The sequence below is a fragment of the Miscanthus floridulus genome, chromosome 4 (genome assembly GCF_019320115.1).
Source record: "Miscanthus floridulus cultivar M001 chromosome 4, ASM1932011v1, whole genome shotgun sequence".
Taxonomy (NCBI): domain Eukaryota; kingdom Viridiplantae; phylum Streptophyta; class Magnoliopsida; order Poales; family Poaceae; genus Miscanthus; species Miscanthus floridulus.
The window spans coordinates 95,184,659-95,200,902 of record NC_089583.1 but is presented as its reverse complement, the minus strand read 5'-3'; the positions used below and the strand labels follow the sequence as shown (position 1 = coordinate 95,200,902).

General features: G+C 44.7%; 2 protein-coding genes across 6 annotated transcripts; both read left to right on the top strand.

The window, feature by feature from the left end:
• Positions 1 to 596: 596 nt before the first annotated feature.
• Positions 597 to 5,439, top strand: LOC136552185 (SH3 domain-containing protein 2-like). 4 transcript variants are annotated; one of them, XM_066543725.1, is made up of 4 exons: positions 597 to 1,158; positions 4,138 to 4,183; positions 4,297 to 4,449; positions 4,948 to 5,439. In XM_066543725.1, exons 1-4 carry the CDS (start codon positions 796 to 798, stop codon positions 5,136 to 5,138), a joined length of 753 nt encoding a protein of 250 aa, XP_066399822.1. In that variant the 5' UTR covers positions 597 to 795; the 3' UTR covers positions 5,139 to 5,439. The 4 variants fall into 4 exon arrangements, 3 of the variants coding, with proteins under 3 accessions (XP_066399822.1, XP_066399821.1, XP_066399823.1); XM_066543724.1 differs by having other exon boundaries at positions 4,114 to 4,183; XR_010782768.1 differs by lacking the exon at positions 597 to 1,158 and adding an exon at positions 3,753 to 4,032 and having other exon boundaries at positions 4,114 to 4,183; positions 4,319 to 4,449.
• Positions 5,440 to 6,771: 1,332 nt separating this feature from the next.
• Positions 6,772 to 11,626, top strand: LOC136550058 (two-component response regulator-like PRR95). Of its 2 annotated transcripts, none has more exons than XM_066541506.1 (8): positions 6,772 to 7,192; positions 8,036 to 8,197; positions 8,286 to 8,416; positions 8,545 to 8,697; positions 9,344 to 9,482; positions 9,568 to 9,889; positions 10,286 to 10,979; positions 11,070 to 11,626. In XM_066541506.1, the coding sequence occupies exons 1-8, from the start codon at positions 7,000 to 7,002 to the stop codon at positions 11,160 to 11,162; spliced, it is 1,887 nt and encodes a 628-aa protein (XP_066397603.1). In that variant the 5' UTR covers positions 6,772 to 6,999; the 3' UTR covers positions 11,163 to 11,626. The 2 variants fall into 2 exon arrangements, with proteins under 2 accessions (XP_066397603.1, XP_066397605.1); XM_066541508.1 differs by having other exon boundaries at positions 6,773 to 7,192; positions 9,571 to 9,889.
• The last annotated feature ends 4,618 nt before the right edge of the window (positions 11,627 to 16,244 follow it).

Here is a 16,244-nt window from a genome sequence, read left to right as displayed (position 1 = left end):
CCCTCTCCTCCACGTTTCCACTCATCAAGCACGCACGCGCGCACGGATCGCGCGTTGGTGAATGGTGGCCAGACGCCACAGTCCGTGCCAGCCACAGCCAGCGGCCAGACGCAGGTCCACCTCTCGTTTCGCCCTCTTTTTCGCTGGTCTGCGGCCGGATCCGCTTTTGCCTCCGCCTCTCCAGCCTCCTCCTCTACTCCTCTTGAGACGTGAGAACGTTCGATGCTCGGACGGTACGACAAGTCGACGAAGCCCTGGCGTTCTCAACCACGGAAAGTGTAGATCTGGCCCGGCCTCGGCTTCTAGATATTATACCACGATGGCGACGTCCGAAGCGACCTCTGCCACCGGTCGACCGTCGACCGGTCCGTCCAGAAGTGTATGCCCCTCCCTGCCGCCAAAAGCGTTGATCCGGAAAAAAGATCTTGCGCCCGTTAGGGAAAAATATCTCTGCGCGAACTTTGAAAATAAAAATATCTGCGCGCACCCACGGAAGCTGACGCAGCTGGGCGAGCGTGAGGCTGTGAGCCAAGTGGCGGCAAAAGGCAGAAAACAGAAAAAAAAAAAAAAAAAGCAATGGACAGCCCGGGGCCCGAGGCCCGAGGCCCTCCTTGGCTCCCTGCCGGCCTGCCCTGGTGGCGGTGGGCGGTGGGCACGAGTGCCGCCCTGGAGGCCGGAGCGCCACCCACTGCCACGGTTTGGTTCCATGATTCTGTCTCCTCATCATCTACGACTCTACGAGGGCGCCCCCGAGATATTTCCCATTTTCCCGCGAATGCCAACTGCCGGGGAGTGATGGTGCGCTCGTGTTCGTGGGCGCACGGGCACGGCGCCGCGCATATGCTTGGCCTGAGGTCCAGCGTCATCCACGGTGCTCCACTCCACGCGAACGCCGCGGTCGAAACGCAATCCACAGGGCCGGAAGGGTGCAAGTTACGGATTGCTTGGCGTCCGTCTCCGTCAGCGACACCGGCGGAAGCTGAAAACCTTTTGAACCCCTCCTCTCACGTCTGGCCGGCAAGCAGTTTCTCACACAAACAGATGGTCACGGAAAATCGAGAAATTTACCAGAGCGACAGGTCCACGCCGAGCCACGTGAAGGCACTTCCCGTCCTTCCTTTCCGACGACCGATCGCACTCGGCGACATCTCAAATCAGGTAGGCCGGCTTGAGAACAGGATTCTCACGCATGACATGATTCCCATCGCGACCAATTGGTCCGTCTGAATTTGCCGCAACTTCCAGCGACTATTATGCAGTGCAGTGCAGCACAGGGGAGATTGCAAGTTTTTTCACTCTCTCCATCACATCAAATCTTTAGACACATGCATGAAGTATTAAATATAGATAAAAAAAATAACTAATTACACAGTTTGATTGTAAATTACGAGACGAATCTTTTGAGCCTAGTTAGGCCATGACTGAACAATAATTGTCAAATACAAACGAAAGTACTACAGTGCCGAATACTGATTCCTAACCTTAATCTAAACAAGGCCCTAGTTGTTGACATTTCGGACGACAACTGTTTCACTTGAACTGAGTTTTTCTTTACGTGGGCATTTGCAAAATTGTCCCTCCGTTTCGTTATTCGATTTATTCTAGGTTAAATATTTTTATTTTAATCTTCAATTTCTATGATTTAATATAGTTTGGTATCATATTATTTATGTTTTAAGATACAATCATGAGAGCTATTTTTATAGTATATAATTTTCACGTTGTTAAACTATATGTATGTATAGAAATTGAAGATAAAAAATATATCTGCTTAACTTAGAACAAAGCTAGCATGATAAAATATTAAAAACAGAGAGAGGAACTCAAAATGCACATTAATTTAGTGCCTCCTTATTAGGAGAAAAATATTGCAATGTAGATTTTAACATATATAGTTTCTCTTTCATTGTATTTGCAATTGCTACAAACTCAACTCGTATTAAAACTCCCTTTATTGCAAAACTATTGATGCAACTTTCATACATACACTAAATGACTAAACCCGCATATCATTTGATTGACAGTTGATTTGGATTTATAAAGACATTTTAGAGATATACAATAGAACTAGATTAACGGAACAGGAGTATCACCCCTTTCCCTTTACACCTAAAACTAAAAGCGCCGCTCAAATGAATTTTATAACTTTTTTTATTTAGTATGGCAACCTCTTAAGGCAAGTTACAATGCCATACTTATTTTATGAGTACCGTACAAAGTAAAACTATTTGTGGCATGAGTTTTAAGAAGAGAGAATAAAGCAGTTAATACAGAGATGATACAATTTGGACATAAAACTAAGGTTTAGAAATTGTACATCAACTTTGGGCCCACAATCATGGACACATAAAATGCAACAAATAATTATTGACTAGTACTACCTCAGCTCACTCCTAAAAAAGACACGAACGATCTGAGTTAAACTATGTTATGTTTAGCTAGGTTTTTAAAAATAATATCAATATTTATGACTTTAAATATGTATACCATAAAAAATACATCTCATGGAAGAACTAACAATACCTATTTAGTAATATAAATATTAGTATTTTTACAAAAAAAAAATGGTTTGAATTTAAGAAGTTTAATCGCATTCTTTCTAGAAACGAGGCGGTAGTTCTTAATAACCAACCACATTATGAGATTTGTTGTGTCAATATATCTTCACACGACATGACATAATTAAAGAACATTACATGAAACAATACATTGGGAATAGGCTTATAGAATCATGGCAAACTTTGTGATTTACTCCTTTTGATAAACTTGTAATGTCACGAGGCTCTCTTATGTACAGTGGCAGAGTCAATATTATACACCACGGTATTACAAGAACAATTTTCTCCAAAATAACAAGAAGCTAAGAGCACCGGTAGAACTAGACATGCTTATGCGTGCTCACAAAACTAAAACAAAGGCCCCTCAACAAGCGTAGGTGCACGGTCTTACACAAATAACAATACACTTGAACTCCTTTACTAAACATACCGTACAATATATATAGTTATAATCTACCATACCCTATAATACACCAGTTAGAATAAATCTACAGCCACACAACAAATGCCTACTCTACAGTCATGACCTATGCTACATTCACATTCATGAATGCACCCAGAAAATATAACACCATCAAAACGGATGCACCAGATTATCTCTTAGTCATTCTCTCTCATTACTCATCCAAATCCAACGGCTGACGTTTAGTGTGTCCGCCCTCCCGCGGACCTCCCACGCGCATGCGCACCCGTGACTCTTCTCCGATCCCGCGACTCCTCCCGCCGCCACCCTCTTCCCCACGACTCCTCCTCTCCCCACGCGCCTCCCACGCGGCGCGACTCCTCTCCCCACGCCGTCAGGCCACCGGACGCCGGCCACGAGGCTAGGGTTGCATGGGGGGCCGGTAGTGGCATGGAGCGGCTCGATCCAGCATGGAGCACGTCTTCACCCCTCTCGGCCGCGACGGCGGCGCCCTCGCCCTCCCGGCCGTGATGGCACAGTGCCTAAATCGGCGGCGGCGCGCCCCCACACCACAGGCAAGAGGCAGCGGCGCACGGCGCGGCCGGGCGGAGCCGCCGGAGCAGGAGGGGGGGTTGGGAGACGGCAGCGGCGGCTAGGCCACGTAGATCCTCCACTCCCGTGCGCATGCAAGTTCCCGACGCTTCGATCTACCCCTCCTCTCGCCCGTACCAAGGCCTACTATGGCGGACGAGGCGGACGAGGCAGACGGGGCGGCACGGTGGACTCGGTGGCGCGACGGACGCGGCTAGGGTTTCCCGGCCGCCGCCCCGCCGGCGCTTCCCCGAGGCCGGCCTGACCGCCTACACCCAACCGCCGCAGGTTCCCAGGGTGGCCGGGCCGGCGTCCGCGGCGGCTGCCGCAGCCCCGACACCCACCACTGCATGCGCGACGAACACCACCGCGGCCACGGCGGTGGCCGCACACGCCAGCACGTTTGGCTATTAGATGAGTCAGGAGAATAAACTGCATCAGAGAATGGAAAAGCTTTACTTATCGACTCGTGCTGCTAAAGTATGAAGAAGGCATATTTCTTGTCTCCTTTTCTCTATTTACCTTCCTTTTAATCTGATTAAACATTGGCATCCTTGCTAGCATTTACAAAGGGACATTGTTCAGGGTGTGGAGAGCTATGCAGTCACAGGATCCAAACAAGTCGAAATAGGTAGTTCATTCATACTATCTATCATTTACGGAAGTTTTTAAACAGTACTTGCCATTTTTATTGTTATCTGAGTAAAGCTGATCTTAACTGATAAGCTGTGCAATGTGTATTAGGGAATAAATTGTCTGATGATAGCCAGAAATATGGTGTTAAAAGCACATGTACAAGTGGTGATACTTTATCCGAAGCTGCTACATACTTTGCAAAGGCACGCTCACATATGGAAAAGGAGTGTGGCAACAGTGCTGAAAGCATTTGGCACAAAGGTCTGTGTTGCTTTACCCTCCACACTAAATCATAATCAAATTGCAAGATTGAAATTATTTCGTTTGACACTTCAACATAGATTTTCCTTAGTCTACTGATTTTCTTTGTTGTTTGCAGTTGTTAATATCTTGACTATCAAGCCATAATTGTCTTGTACACAAACATAGAAGTTTTGTAAATATCTACTGATATTAGTTGAAGCGTAATTTTTACATCAATGAAGCAATGTAACCAGCATGGCAGCTCCTGTCCTTTTTTATCAAGAATTATCGCACCTACTGTCCTTTTTTTTGAAAAAAAAATCCTCAGTAAATGTACAAGCTGCTGTTGATTTCTGGGATGCTTGTCGAATATGGCTTTTTTGTTCTATGCCCCGTAGCGTTAGCACGGGCAATATACTATTTAGTTAGTTGATCAATCATTTTTTTTTGTTGGCTAGTGATTTCTGAATTGATTTCCATCCATCGGCATAAACTGAAATACTAATCAAATTGCAGATTATCCAACCTGTATTTCCAAAGATGCTGATGGCGTGGCCAAAGCCGAGAAGAAGTCATTGGCTTCATATGCCTCATTGGCTTCTTTTTCTTTGGTTGCATCTCCAGATGAGTCATCGGCCAATCATGCTGATAATTATTTGTTCATCCGGTCTTTAGTTCTCACTTACAACCTGAGATGGCTATTCTGAACTTTGCTGCATAAGGTGTTTGCTGAAATGGTTGGCGCTTAGTAGTTATCTTTGCCTTGTCGACAGGTGTAGTAAAGGTAATATCTGCTAAATTCTCAAGATGTTGTTTTCCCTTAGTCGTCCTTCATAGCAACCATGCTTTATTTTTTCGACATGAGCACGAAGTGCTGGTTAAGGGTTGGTGATGATTGTTTTCCAGCATCAAATTTTGCTAGCTCATTTAGTTCCACAAAGGTGGAGAGCTAGGCAAGTTGCTCATCTGTGGGAGTTTGCTCGAAACGTACTGATGTGGGAGTTTTTGTTTCAGGGGTTACAGATGATGGTTTGTAGACACTGTGCATTTAGAGACCCAGTCGGCAGCTTCTATGGCTTTGAAGTCACCACATGAGTACCACCAATGCCTCCTATCCTACATATGGTTTTTGGCAAGAGCCGCATTGACGCCCATCGAGGCCGCGGCACCCCCGGGCGAGAAGCGACGCGACCGCTCCCAGCTACGGCGCAGAATAGATTCGCCGACCTCCTCAACCTCAGCGTCCCTAGCCGTGACGTCCACCTTTTCGAACCCAGACACCTTGGCCCACGGCTCCATCTCGGCGAGAGGTACGCGTGCCGCTTCTTGCGCCCAGCACGTTGCAGGTGTGGATCATCATGGTGGGGTGTCGATGTGGCTCATCGTGAACTATAGAAAAAAAACATTGGTTGTTTTCATGTGCGTCTCCAAGATAAATCCTGTTGCGTTAGCACGGGCATTATACTAATTTATAAAGAACGTTAGTCCGGATAGTGGATGTAGTACACCACTACTAGCTGTTCGGCTGACTAAAAAAATAAATCAAAATACTATTCCGACTATATTATTATGAAAAAAATACTAAAAGACACTGTTTATATAACACAGTACCCGCGTGAGTGGGCTGGCCAGCGCCAGACCAGCCAGGTCAGCCAGCCGAACAGGTGGGCAAATCTTAAGTACACAAAGGAGACTAGGAGTGAAAAGAAAGACAGAGAGGCCTTGATTAAACTACAGCGATAGCCACTCAAAGAAGCCAAACTACCATGCGCATCTACTGGAACAATTTTATTTTATTTTATTTTACGACGTGCTTGGCAGGCAAACCAACACCAACCACGAGCTGTACTTGTACCAAGCACAGGCGCAAGATATTATCGCGGCCGAGACGAAACGCCAACCACCAGTGTACCTGACACCGCCAAATAAATATTCCCGCCACACCCTCCTTTTGCGGCTCTGCACCACAACCGCACGATCCAACGAAGCGAGGGGCCACCCCATCCTGGACCACACGATCCCCCTGTTCTGCCCTCTCGATCCACCACGTGTCGCTGTCCCGGCCGTAGATCTGGTCCTTTAGCTCCGGGCCTACCACGTGTCCCTACCGCTCCAGAAAATATCGGCCTCTCACCCCTCGTCGCGTGAAATATCCCAACCACTGACCAGGCTCCCGCCACGTCATCGTGGGACCCGGGGACCATGGGCCCCGCGGGCCAAACCGCTCGGTCGCCTGACGTGGCGGGCGCGCCCACCGGTCGAGTGGCCGCAGATATTTCATGGCCCCGCGGGAGCTCGAGCTCATCACATGCCCACCTCCCACCGCCTACAACGCCCACTGGTCAGCCGGGCCAGCGGGTACATGGCCCACTTGTATGTGGCAGTGGTTGGGTGTATGTATATAGGCTGCGGCGCTTCGGCTTTGTCGTCCTCTCACAAACCGGCATTTGATTTCGCAAAGCCCACCACCAGTTCCGGTTTCTTCCGGCTTCCAACTTCCAAGTGGCGACCGCCGAGTGCGAGAAGTGGTTGTCGGAATCCACTCCGGCGAGGAGTGCGGAGGTTGGAATGAGGGGAGGAGTGGATGAGGTGGCGAAGGTGGTGGATTTGGAGGACGGGGAGGGGGCGGAGGAGGCGGCGGAGGGGTCGAGCAGGGAGACGCGGATGCTGCCAAGGATGCCGGTGCGTGTGCTGCTCGCCGAGGGCGACGACTCCACGCGCCACGTCATCTCCGCGCTGCTCCGCAACTGCGGCTACCGAGGTGCGCACCGCCGTCGCCCGCGAGTCGAATCGTTTGATTGCCTGTGCAATTGGTATTTATTTTAGGCTGCGTAGGGTTAATCGGGGGTTAAGAGCGGCTAAAATGTAATCAAAGAGTATGACGCTGAGCTGAGTCGTATGTGCAATGGAGGTTGCCGGTGTGGCGGTGTTGGTTTGTTGGAACCAATCGAAGCGCAGTTTGGTCTTGGGTGGACTTGCCAGTTTTGGGAAGTGCTCGTGTTTTCTGGGCAGTAAATTTGGGAGATCTGCTATATTGCGGTGCCTGGTGTGATACGCCTGCTTTCCACGAGACATTTTTTTTTGTCAGTGTGGGTAATTCCGTTATCGTGTTTTTTTGCTTGACAGTGATCTTAAGATATTTGACGGTCACCTCCCTTCTTGAATCTTCTAGTGTGAACTGCTGACCTGCTGCAGTAGATGAATGTTAAAAAAGCATTGCTCTATGCGAACATACTGATGTGATTTGGTGTATAGCTGTGCTCCGTGCTCTTTAGGCCACTGAAGTTCACATGAGCCAAGTATCAACTAGGACTCCTATAAGTATGTAAAAAAAAAAAGTATCAACTAGGACAATAATTGTCGCTACCTTCATGATTGGGAACATCTGCCTCTAAAGTCCGAATGTTAAATCCTGTACTGCCACAATTCTTTAGCATAGTTAGAATTGTGGTTAGGGTAGATGATCTTTTTATAGTAACTAACTTAGCTTTTTAGGTAATTTGTCTTAATGTTTATACTATTGGGTTTGTTAGGGTAACACCATTTTTAAAATTTAGAAATGGTATTTTTCATCAGCCTCATGGATTACATTTTATACATGCAGTTGCTGCAGCCTCTGACGGTGTGAAGGCGTGGGACATATTAAAGGAGAAATCTTTCAACATAGACCTTGTTTTAACTGAAGTTGATCTGCCTTTGATGTCTGGGTTCCTCTTGTTATCCACGATCATGGAGCATGATGCGTCCAAGAACATCCCTGTTATAAGTATGTCAATCTTCTCGTGTTTTCTCTCTCTCTTTTTAATCTAATAAATTGCGACTACTAAGTCTAATGCTGTTTTTTTGTCATCCAGTGATGTCTTCACACGACTCAGTAAGCATGGTTTTCAAATGCATGCTAAAGGGTGCAGCAGATTTTCTTGTTAAGCCAATAAGAAAGAATGAATTAAGGAACTTGTGGCAGCACGTTTGGAGAAAACAACTCGTAAGATGACATATTTGTATCTTTTCAGCATGATTGCATTTCTTTTCATGCTTTATCCATTTATACTTAGATTTGGTATCTGCAATGAGACTTCAGTGTTCTCTTAATTTACCTTACCTTATCTGCAGGCAAACGGTGGGCCTGATGCGCACCACATACAACAAGAAGATAATCTTGCAGAAAGAATCGAACAGAAGACTGGCGTGACAAAAGCTGATAATTTGAACAGAGATGGACCCCGTAAAAATAGAGAATGCAGTGAACAAGAAAGTGATGCTCAAGTAAGTTTTAAAATCACTGAACATAATGTTGTATAGATGCTGTTTCATTCTACTAATGGTAGCCTAGATTTTACGATTGCCTTGTAAAATGCTACCGTGAGTTACTGAGTTACATATGGCATTTGCGCTGTTCATTTTACTTTGCCCAGTAAGGATCTAACGATAACATTTCCATCACCTGATATTTGGTACAAAGACAGTTTCATTACCCACACAGCATAGCCGATAGTAGGTCATGTCTGAGACATCATTGAACCATTTGGATATGTATTAATATTAGGCAACTAATTTATAAATTTTCCGAGTCAGGTGGGTAATGGAACTGTTTGTTGAATGAGAGTAATGTTTATTATTGGCCAAGTATCACAGTTCGGTCCTTTTGGGCATGGTAAAATGAAGTGCATCTGCCAAAAAATAAGGTAAGTATCTTTTGGCTGCTTGCAGGATCAGAATGTGGTACACATGCATAGTTGTCATAGACTGTTGATGTAACATTAAATCAGTTTTGCGATATTTTTCGAGCTGTCATACCGCATAGTCTTCAATTCCTGATAGGTGTTAGCAGGGATTGTGTTTCTGTTTGCCAAATTTGGATATCTTTCTTCACTTAGTTCTTCATGGACTGAATTTGATACCCCTCATGCAGAGTTCTTGCACAAGGTCAGAGCTGGAGGCTGAAAGTAAGCAAACTAACAACATTTTGGAGTATAAGCAATCTACTGAAAGACATTTGTCTATTCCTAGCCACAAGAATGTTGAGCTAAATGGACAGACCAAAATACGAAGTAATTTTTTCCCCATCTTTTCAACTTGTGATGTACAATTTGTCTGCAGGAAATTTACTAATGTAACCTGCTTGTGATGTGGCAGCAGCTAAGGGTAATAACTTGATTCCAACAAGAGAAGATGATTTATCACCAAAGAAAAGAACATGTTTGAATGACAATAATTCTGAGAGAGCTTCCAAAGATATGGAGCTAGTCCACATTATGGACAATCAGGAGAAGCATAACACACAGAGGGAGGTGGATACTATGAGTACAACATCTAGGGGAAATGATGATGAGAAGGGCTCCATCCCAGCACACCAGTTGGAACTTTCTCTTAGAAGAACTGACTATGGAAAATTGGAGAACCACGAGAAAAATGGTAGAAGAACACTGAACCATTCAACTTCGTCTGCATTTTCCTTGTAAGTGCTCCTTTCTTTGGCTTTTCATAATAAAGATACTTTCGTCATCCTCAAAACTTCTGTAAAGTAGATAAGTCTAGTTACAGATCTGGTTGTTATTTTTGTGTCAGAGTTTTTTTTTTGGCTCCTAGTGTGGGTACAGGCTAACAGAAATTTTGCCAATAACTTTTGACATTTATCTTTTCTTTTCCAAGCATATTTAAGAGACTCTTTTAATAGTGACTTACCATGAGACGATCTCGAAGCATAAAAGATCCAACTATTGTAGCCACAACATAAACTTTGACATGGAACTTCAAGTGCCCATTGCTGTAGCTTACTGCACAATTTGCTTGTTTTCGAAGTTCCACAAGTGCACATTGCTGTATCTTACTGTTGGAAGTATCTTGTCGACAGGTATAATTGCAGGGCTGTGTCCACCTTAGGAAATGCTGGTGATGGTCAATTATGCAGCACCTCAGAAACACCAGTGGATGTTGACAATAAAAATGGAGATTCGGCAGCTCCCTCTCAAGACATGACTGAAACAAATCGTCCTCCTATTAGAGTCGTACCATTTCCTGTCCCTGTTCAAGGTCTCACATTTGATGGGCAGCCATTCTGGAATGGTACACCGATGGCATCCCTATTCTACCCACAGTCAGCTCCTCCCATTTGGAATAGCAAAACATCCATGTGGCACGAATCAACCCCACAAGCAACTTCACTGCCCCAAAAATCGCAACAGAATGAGCCAAATGAAATGGGTGCTAAACCAGTTGAAAATGCAGAGGAACAATTTGTCATAGGTCCTCCCAGTGCCAGTGGGAAGCAGCTGCATGTTGAAATTCCTAAAGATGGTCCACGGCATATTTCTCCTATGACTGGTGAAAGTGGAATTAGTACTGTGCGAGACAGCACCAGAAATACTCTGAGCAGCAGTGGCTGCGATAGCATTTCCAACCAGATCACTGCCCCTACTGAATCATCCAATGTATATAAGGGTGTTCCTGAAACCTCAAGCGCCGAAGGTTCACGACACTTGAGCCAGCGTGAGGCTGCACTGAACAAGTTCCGGCTAAAGAGGAAGGATAGGTGCTTTGAGAAGAAGGTAAGCAACTAATTGCACGTTTTCATTTCAATCCAATTCTTGATGTCACCTACTAGGACCTGTGATTTATGCCTTCACATTCATTTGCAGGTTCGATACCAGAGCCGGAAATTACTTGCAGAGCAGCGTCCACGGGTCAAGGGCCAGTTTGTTCGTCAAGATCATAGCATCCAAGGAAACTAAGATCCTGTCACTGAGCTGCAAGTGACTCCCCTGCGGGTATCCTGATGTCTGGTTTTGTTGAAGAGTTGGAAGCAATCACACTGAGTTACAGTTTGCTCTGTATGTTTCCTAAAGCTTGTAATATATGTATGTATAGGCTAACGCTGTTCTTTCATAGGTTAGGCACAGGACCTGGCACGTTTTTAGAGGGTTTGTCAGTAGGCGTCAGAAAATACAGGCATACTTTGTTTCAGGTCAAGATGAGATGTGACCTCCAGTAGCACATGTGTGCTTTATTTAAAGCCTTGTATTACGTAACTAGCCCAAGTTGTTTGATGTTTCGGATTAGATGTACACTCTGTAGATGGATGATGCAAAGGATGTCCACCAAAACATGCTCGTTTCTGTGCAGCTTGTCGCAATGAACATTGTTGGCCTGGTTTCTGTTACCGCTCTCTTTCCGCGAGTACTACTGTGAAATTTTCTACTCTGTATTTGAATGATGGGTTTTGTGAGCAGGTCATGTCTCAAGAGCTGCTTCGTTGTAAATCTGCAAAGTTATATTCCGTTTGCAGGGAACGTCTGCTTGTTTACAGTGGCCTCGCTGCTATCGTCTACGCTACTGCCCTGCCCTGTTTTCCGGAGCCTCAGCGCCAGAGGCAGCCCGTGAGCCACGCCACCATCTCACGCTCGGGGCCGGGCCGCCACATGCGGCTGAACTAGGCTTCCGCCGGAATTCTTCTCCTTCGTTCCTGTTTTGCGTGTAATGTAAATGGATACAGTGAATGGTAAAAAGAACCAGAGAGATTTCATTGATCTTTGATGTGCATATATATACATGTCGTACGGACGCCATGGAGGCGTGCACGCATGTAACCGCTCCATGAAACCGACGGTTCACAAGATAGAGGGAGAAGGGAGCGTGAGCAGTTCCCGCTCTGGGAGCGTTCCCAGATGAGATCAATCCCTTTGCAGTTGTAACACTCCCTCTTTGATAAAATCCATCTTGAGATCAATGAATAGTATTAATCCTCAAAAAAAAAGTTCCATGGGATAAAAACGAGGAGAAATACTTGATAGATACGCTGTTAAAAACTCTTTCAAACCCAATGAGAAAATAAGAAGAAAGTGATACAGCATATAGTGATTATTGCTCCATTGTAAACTCATATGAGAAAACATCTGCAGGAGAAAACTCATAAATAGTTTAGAGGACAATATATGTCATTGATATCTCCTTAAAACCCCCACTGGGGAAAACAGGAAATACGACATATGCTTATGCTGATATTGCTTCATTAAAAACTTCATATGAGAAACCTTGAGAGTAAAACTCATACGAAGAAAAGAGTGCAATATGATGGTTTGGATAGGGCAACATCTAGGAGATTTCTTCCCCTGAACCTTGCAAATCTCGAAGTCGTCGCATACCAATTCCTTGAACATATTTCTGGAACGAGAAAGCTGGTAAGGACTTAGTGAACAAATCAGTGAGGTTATCACATGATTTGGTTTGTAAGATATCTATTTCACCCATTTGTTTTAACTCATGTGGATAAAACAACTTGGGAGAAATATGCTTAGTTATGTTGCTCTTGATGTAGCCTGTATCCATATGTGTAACACAAGCAGAATTATCTTCATAGATAATAGTTGGCGAATCAATGCCGCCAATACCACATGACTGTTGTATGTGGTTGATCACTTTGCGAAGCCAAACACATTCACGTGAGGCCTCATATAGTGCAACTATTTCAGAGTGATTAGTGGAGGTAGACTCAAGGGCCTGTTTTGAAGACTTTCCATGAAATGGTTGTCCCTCCGTGTAAGAACACAAAGCCTGTCTGGGATCGGTCATTATGGGGATCAGATAAATAGTCGACATCAGTGTATCCTATCATATTGGAGTCTAGGTTCATTTGGAAAAATAATCCAAGATCTCTTGTACCATTTACATATATGAGGATATGTTTTACCCCCGTCCAATGACGTTTGGTAGGAGCAGCGCTATATCGAGCTAGTAAGTTCACGGCAAATACAATATCAGGCCTGGTGCAATTTGCAAGATACATGAGCGCTCCAATGGCACTGAGATATGGGTAATGAGGTCCAAGAATCTCTTCTCCTTCATCCTATGGTCTGAATTGATCAGTCTTCGGCTCTAAAGACCGAACAACCATAGGAGTTTTGGAGGGATATGATTTGTCCATATTAAATTTCTCCAATACTTTCTGGATATAGGCAGATTGATCACTAAAAATCCAGTGGAAAGGTGCTCAAGTTGTAAACCTAAGCAAAATTTGGTTTGACCCAAATCCTTCATTTCGAACTATGTCTTTAGATGATTGCATGCTTCATCAATATCTTGTGGGTTGCCAATGATATTTAAATCATCAATATACACTGATATTATGCAAAATCATGTTTGTGACTTTTTGATGAAGACACATGGACAATCATCATTGTTAGTGTATCCCTTCTGCAGAAGGAACTCACTAAGTCGGTTATACCACATTCTTCCCGACTGCTTTAAGCCATAGAGTGACTTTTGAAGCTTTACATAGTACATGTTGCAATTTGCTTTCCGATCCGGTATAGAGATTCCATCGGGAACCTTCATATATATATATATATATATCCGAATCAAGTGACCCATATAAATATGTGGTCACTACGTCCATCAACTGCATAGATAGACGATTTTGAATAGCCAAAGATATAAGATATCGGAATGTTATTTCCCTCATAACTGGAGAATATGTTTCATTGAAATCAATGACGGGTCTCTAGCGTGAACCCTTATGCTACAAGCGTCGCTTTATGTCTCACAACCTCGTTGTTCTCATCCTGTTTCTAGACAAAAACCCATTTGAATCCCACAGGGAAGATTCCACAAGGCGTAGGTATTGCATGAGTGAATACCTTTCTTTTGGAGAGTGAGGACAATTCCGCTTGAATTGCATCTTTCCATTGATTCTAGTCTGAGCGCTTTTTTACTTTGCCATGGTCTTAGGATCTGGATCATTTTGAATGTTTTCTGCAATTGCTTCAGTGAAATAAATGACGACAATTGTAGACTTTCTGTCATATGATTCTCAAGATTCAATGTAGTTGATGGAAATTTCACGCACCCTTTGTGATGTATCATTATTTTCCAATATGATTGCATCAGGGTGTTTCGATGTCCCAACATCAGTAATTGAGTGCACTGTTGATGTGGGATGTGAAGGTTGAACCTCCACAGGGTGTCTCTCAACATGAGGTTGAGTTGCATTTGTTGTGTTGGAAACTTTGTTCTTTCCTTTCCTTTGCTTGCTAGAAGCTTGAAAGGTCCTAATGGCTAGAGGGGGGGTGAATAGCCTAATAAAAATTTCTACAACAACACTTAATAAAATGGTTAGACAATTATGAGGTGAAGCAAGTGTTGCGCTAGCCTACTCAAAATGCAAGCCACCTACCACAATTCTAGTTTAGATAGTGTCGATTCACACAAGAGCTATGACACTACCCTATGTTAGTGTGCTCTCAAAGGCTAACTAAAGAGCCACACCAACCAAGCATGCAAGCTCTCACAACTAGCTACATTAAAGAGCTTGTCAACTAGTTTGCGATAAAGTAAAGAGAGTGATCAAGAGGGTTATACCGCCGGGTAGAGGAGTGAACCAATCAATCACAAAGATGAATAACAATGAAGACCAATCACCTCGGAATCAAAGTATGAACACGATGATTTTTACCGAGGTTTACTTGCTTGCCGACAAGCTACTCCTCGTTGTGGTGATTCACTCACTTGGAGGTTCACGCGCTAATTGGCTTCACACGCCAAACCCTCAATAGGGTGCCGCACAACCAACACAAGATGAGGATCACACAAGCCACGAGCAATTCACTAGAGTACCTTTTGGCACTCCACCGGGGAAAGGTCAAGAACCCCTCACAATCACCATGATCGGAGCCAGAGATAATCACCACCCTCCGCTCAACGATCCTCGTTGCTTCGAGCCATCTAGGTGGCGGCAACCACCAAGAGTAACAAGTGAAATCCGCAGCGAAACACGAACACCAAGTGCCTCTAGATGCAATCACTCAAGCAATGCACTTGGATTCACTCCCAATCTCACTATGATGATGAATCAATGATGGAGATGAGTGGAAGGACTTTGGCTAGGCTCACAAGGTTGCTATGTCAATGAAAATGGCCAAAGATGTGAGCCACAGCCGGCCATGGGGCTTAAATAGAAGCCCCCACGAAATAGAGCCGTTGTACCCCTTCACTGGGCACACTGCGCTCTGACCGGACGCTCCGGTCAAACTGACCGGACCCTAGACTCAGCGTCCGGTCCACGGATGGACGCCACATGTCACCAGCTTCAAACGTTGTTCGTCAGTTTTCAACGGCTATGAAGCTGATCCGAACGCTGGAGCCTCAGCGTCCGGTCGAGTACAATAAGGGTCAAAAAACCCTTTTTCCTCGACCGGACGCGTTCGGTCCACCTGGACCGGACACAGCTCAGCGTCTGGTGGTAAACCTTAGCCACTGTACCGCTAAGTCAGCGTGACCGAACACAGGTAGTCAACGTCCGGTGCTTTTGGATCCAGCGTCCGGTCACTTGACCGACGCTGGCATTACCTCCGTTCTCTTCACCCTTGCTCAAGTGTGCTAACCATCAAGTGTATCACCTTGTGCACATGTATTAGCATATTTTCACAAATGTTTTCAAGGATGTTAGCACTCCACTAGATCCTAAATGCATATGCAATGAGTTAGAGCATCTAGTGGCACTTTGATAACCGCATTCCGATGCGAGTTTCACCCCTCTTAATAGTATGGCTATCAAACCTAAATGTGATTACACTCTCTAAGTGTCTTGATCACCAAAACAAAATAGCTCCTATGGATTATACCTTTGCCTTGAGTATTTTGTTTTTCTCTTTCTTCTTTTCAAGTTTAAGCCCTTGATCATCGCCATGTCATCACCATTGTCATGTTATGATCTTCATTGGCTTCTCCACTTAAAGTGTGCTACCTATCTCATGATCACTTGATAAACTAGGTTAGCACTTAGGGTTTCATCAATTCACCAAAACCAAACTAGAGCTTTC

What these genes read in the sequence shown, in the direction of transcription:
- LOC136550058 (XM_066541506.1), top strand. Translation starts at nt 7,000, where the DNA reads ATGAGGGGAGGAGTGGATGAGGTGGCGAAGGTGGTGGATTTGGAGGAC. An exon ending in TGGACAGACCAAAATACGAA is followed by an intron (nt 9,483 to 9,567) that starts GTAATTTTTTCC and finishes GTGATGTGGCAG; the next exon opens with CAGCTAAGGGTAATAACTTG. An exon ending in ATAGGTGCTTTGAGAAGAAG is followed by an intron (nt 10,980 to 11,069) that starts GTAAGCAACTAA and finishes ATTCATTTGCAG; the next exon opens with GTTCGATACCAGAGCCGGAA.
- LOC136552185 (XM_066543724.1), top strand. Translation starts at nt 796, where the DNA reads ATGGTGCGCTCGTGTTCGTGGGCGCACGGGCACGGCGCCGCGCATATG. An exon ending in TCGGCGACATCTCAAATCAG is followed by an intron (nt 1,159 to 4,113) that starts GTAGGCCGGCTT and finishes CATCCTTGCTAG; the next exon opens with CATTTACAAAGGGACATTGT. An exon ending in TGAAAGCATTTGGCACAAAG is followed by an intron (nt 4,450 to 4,947) that starts GTCTGTGTTGCT and finishes ATCAAATTGCAG; the next exon opens with ATTATCCAACCTGTATTTCC.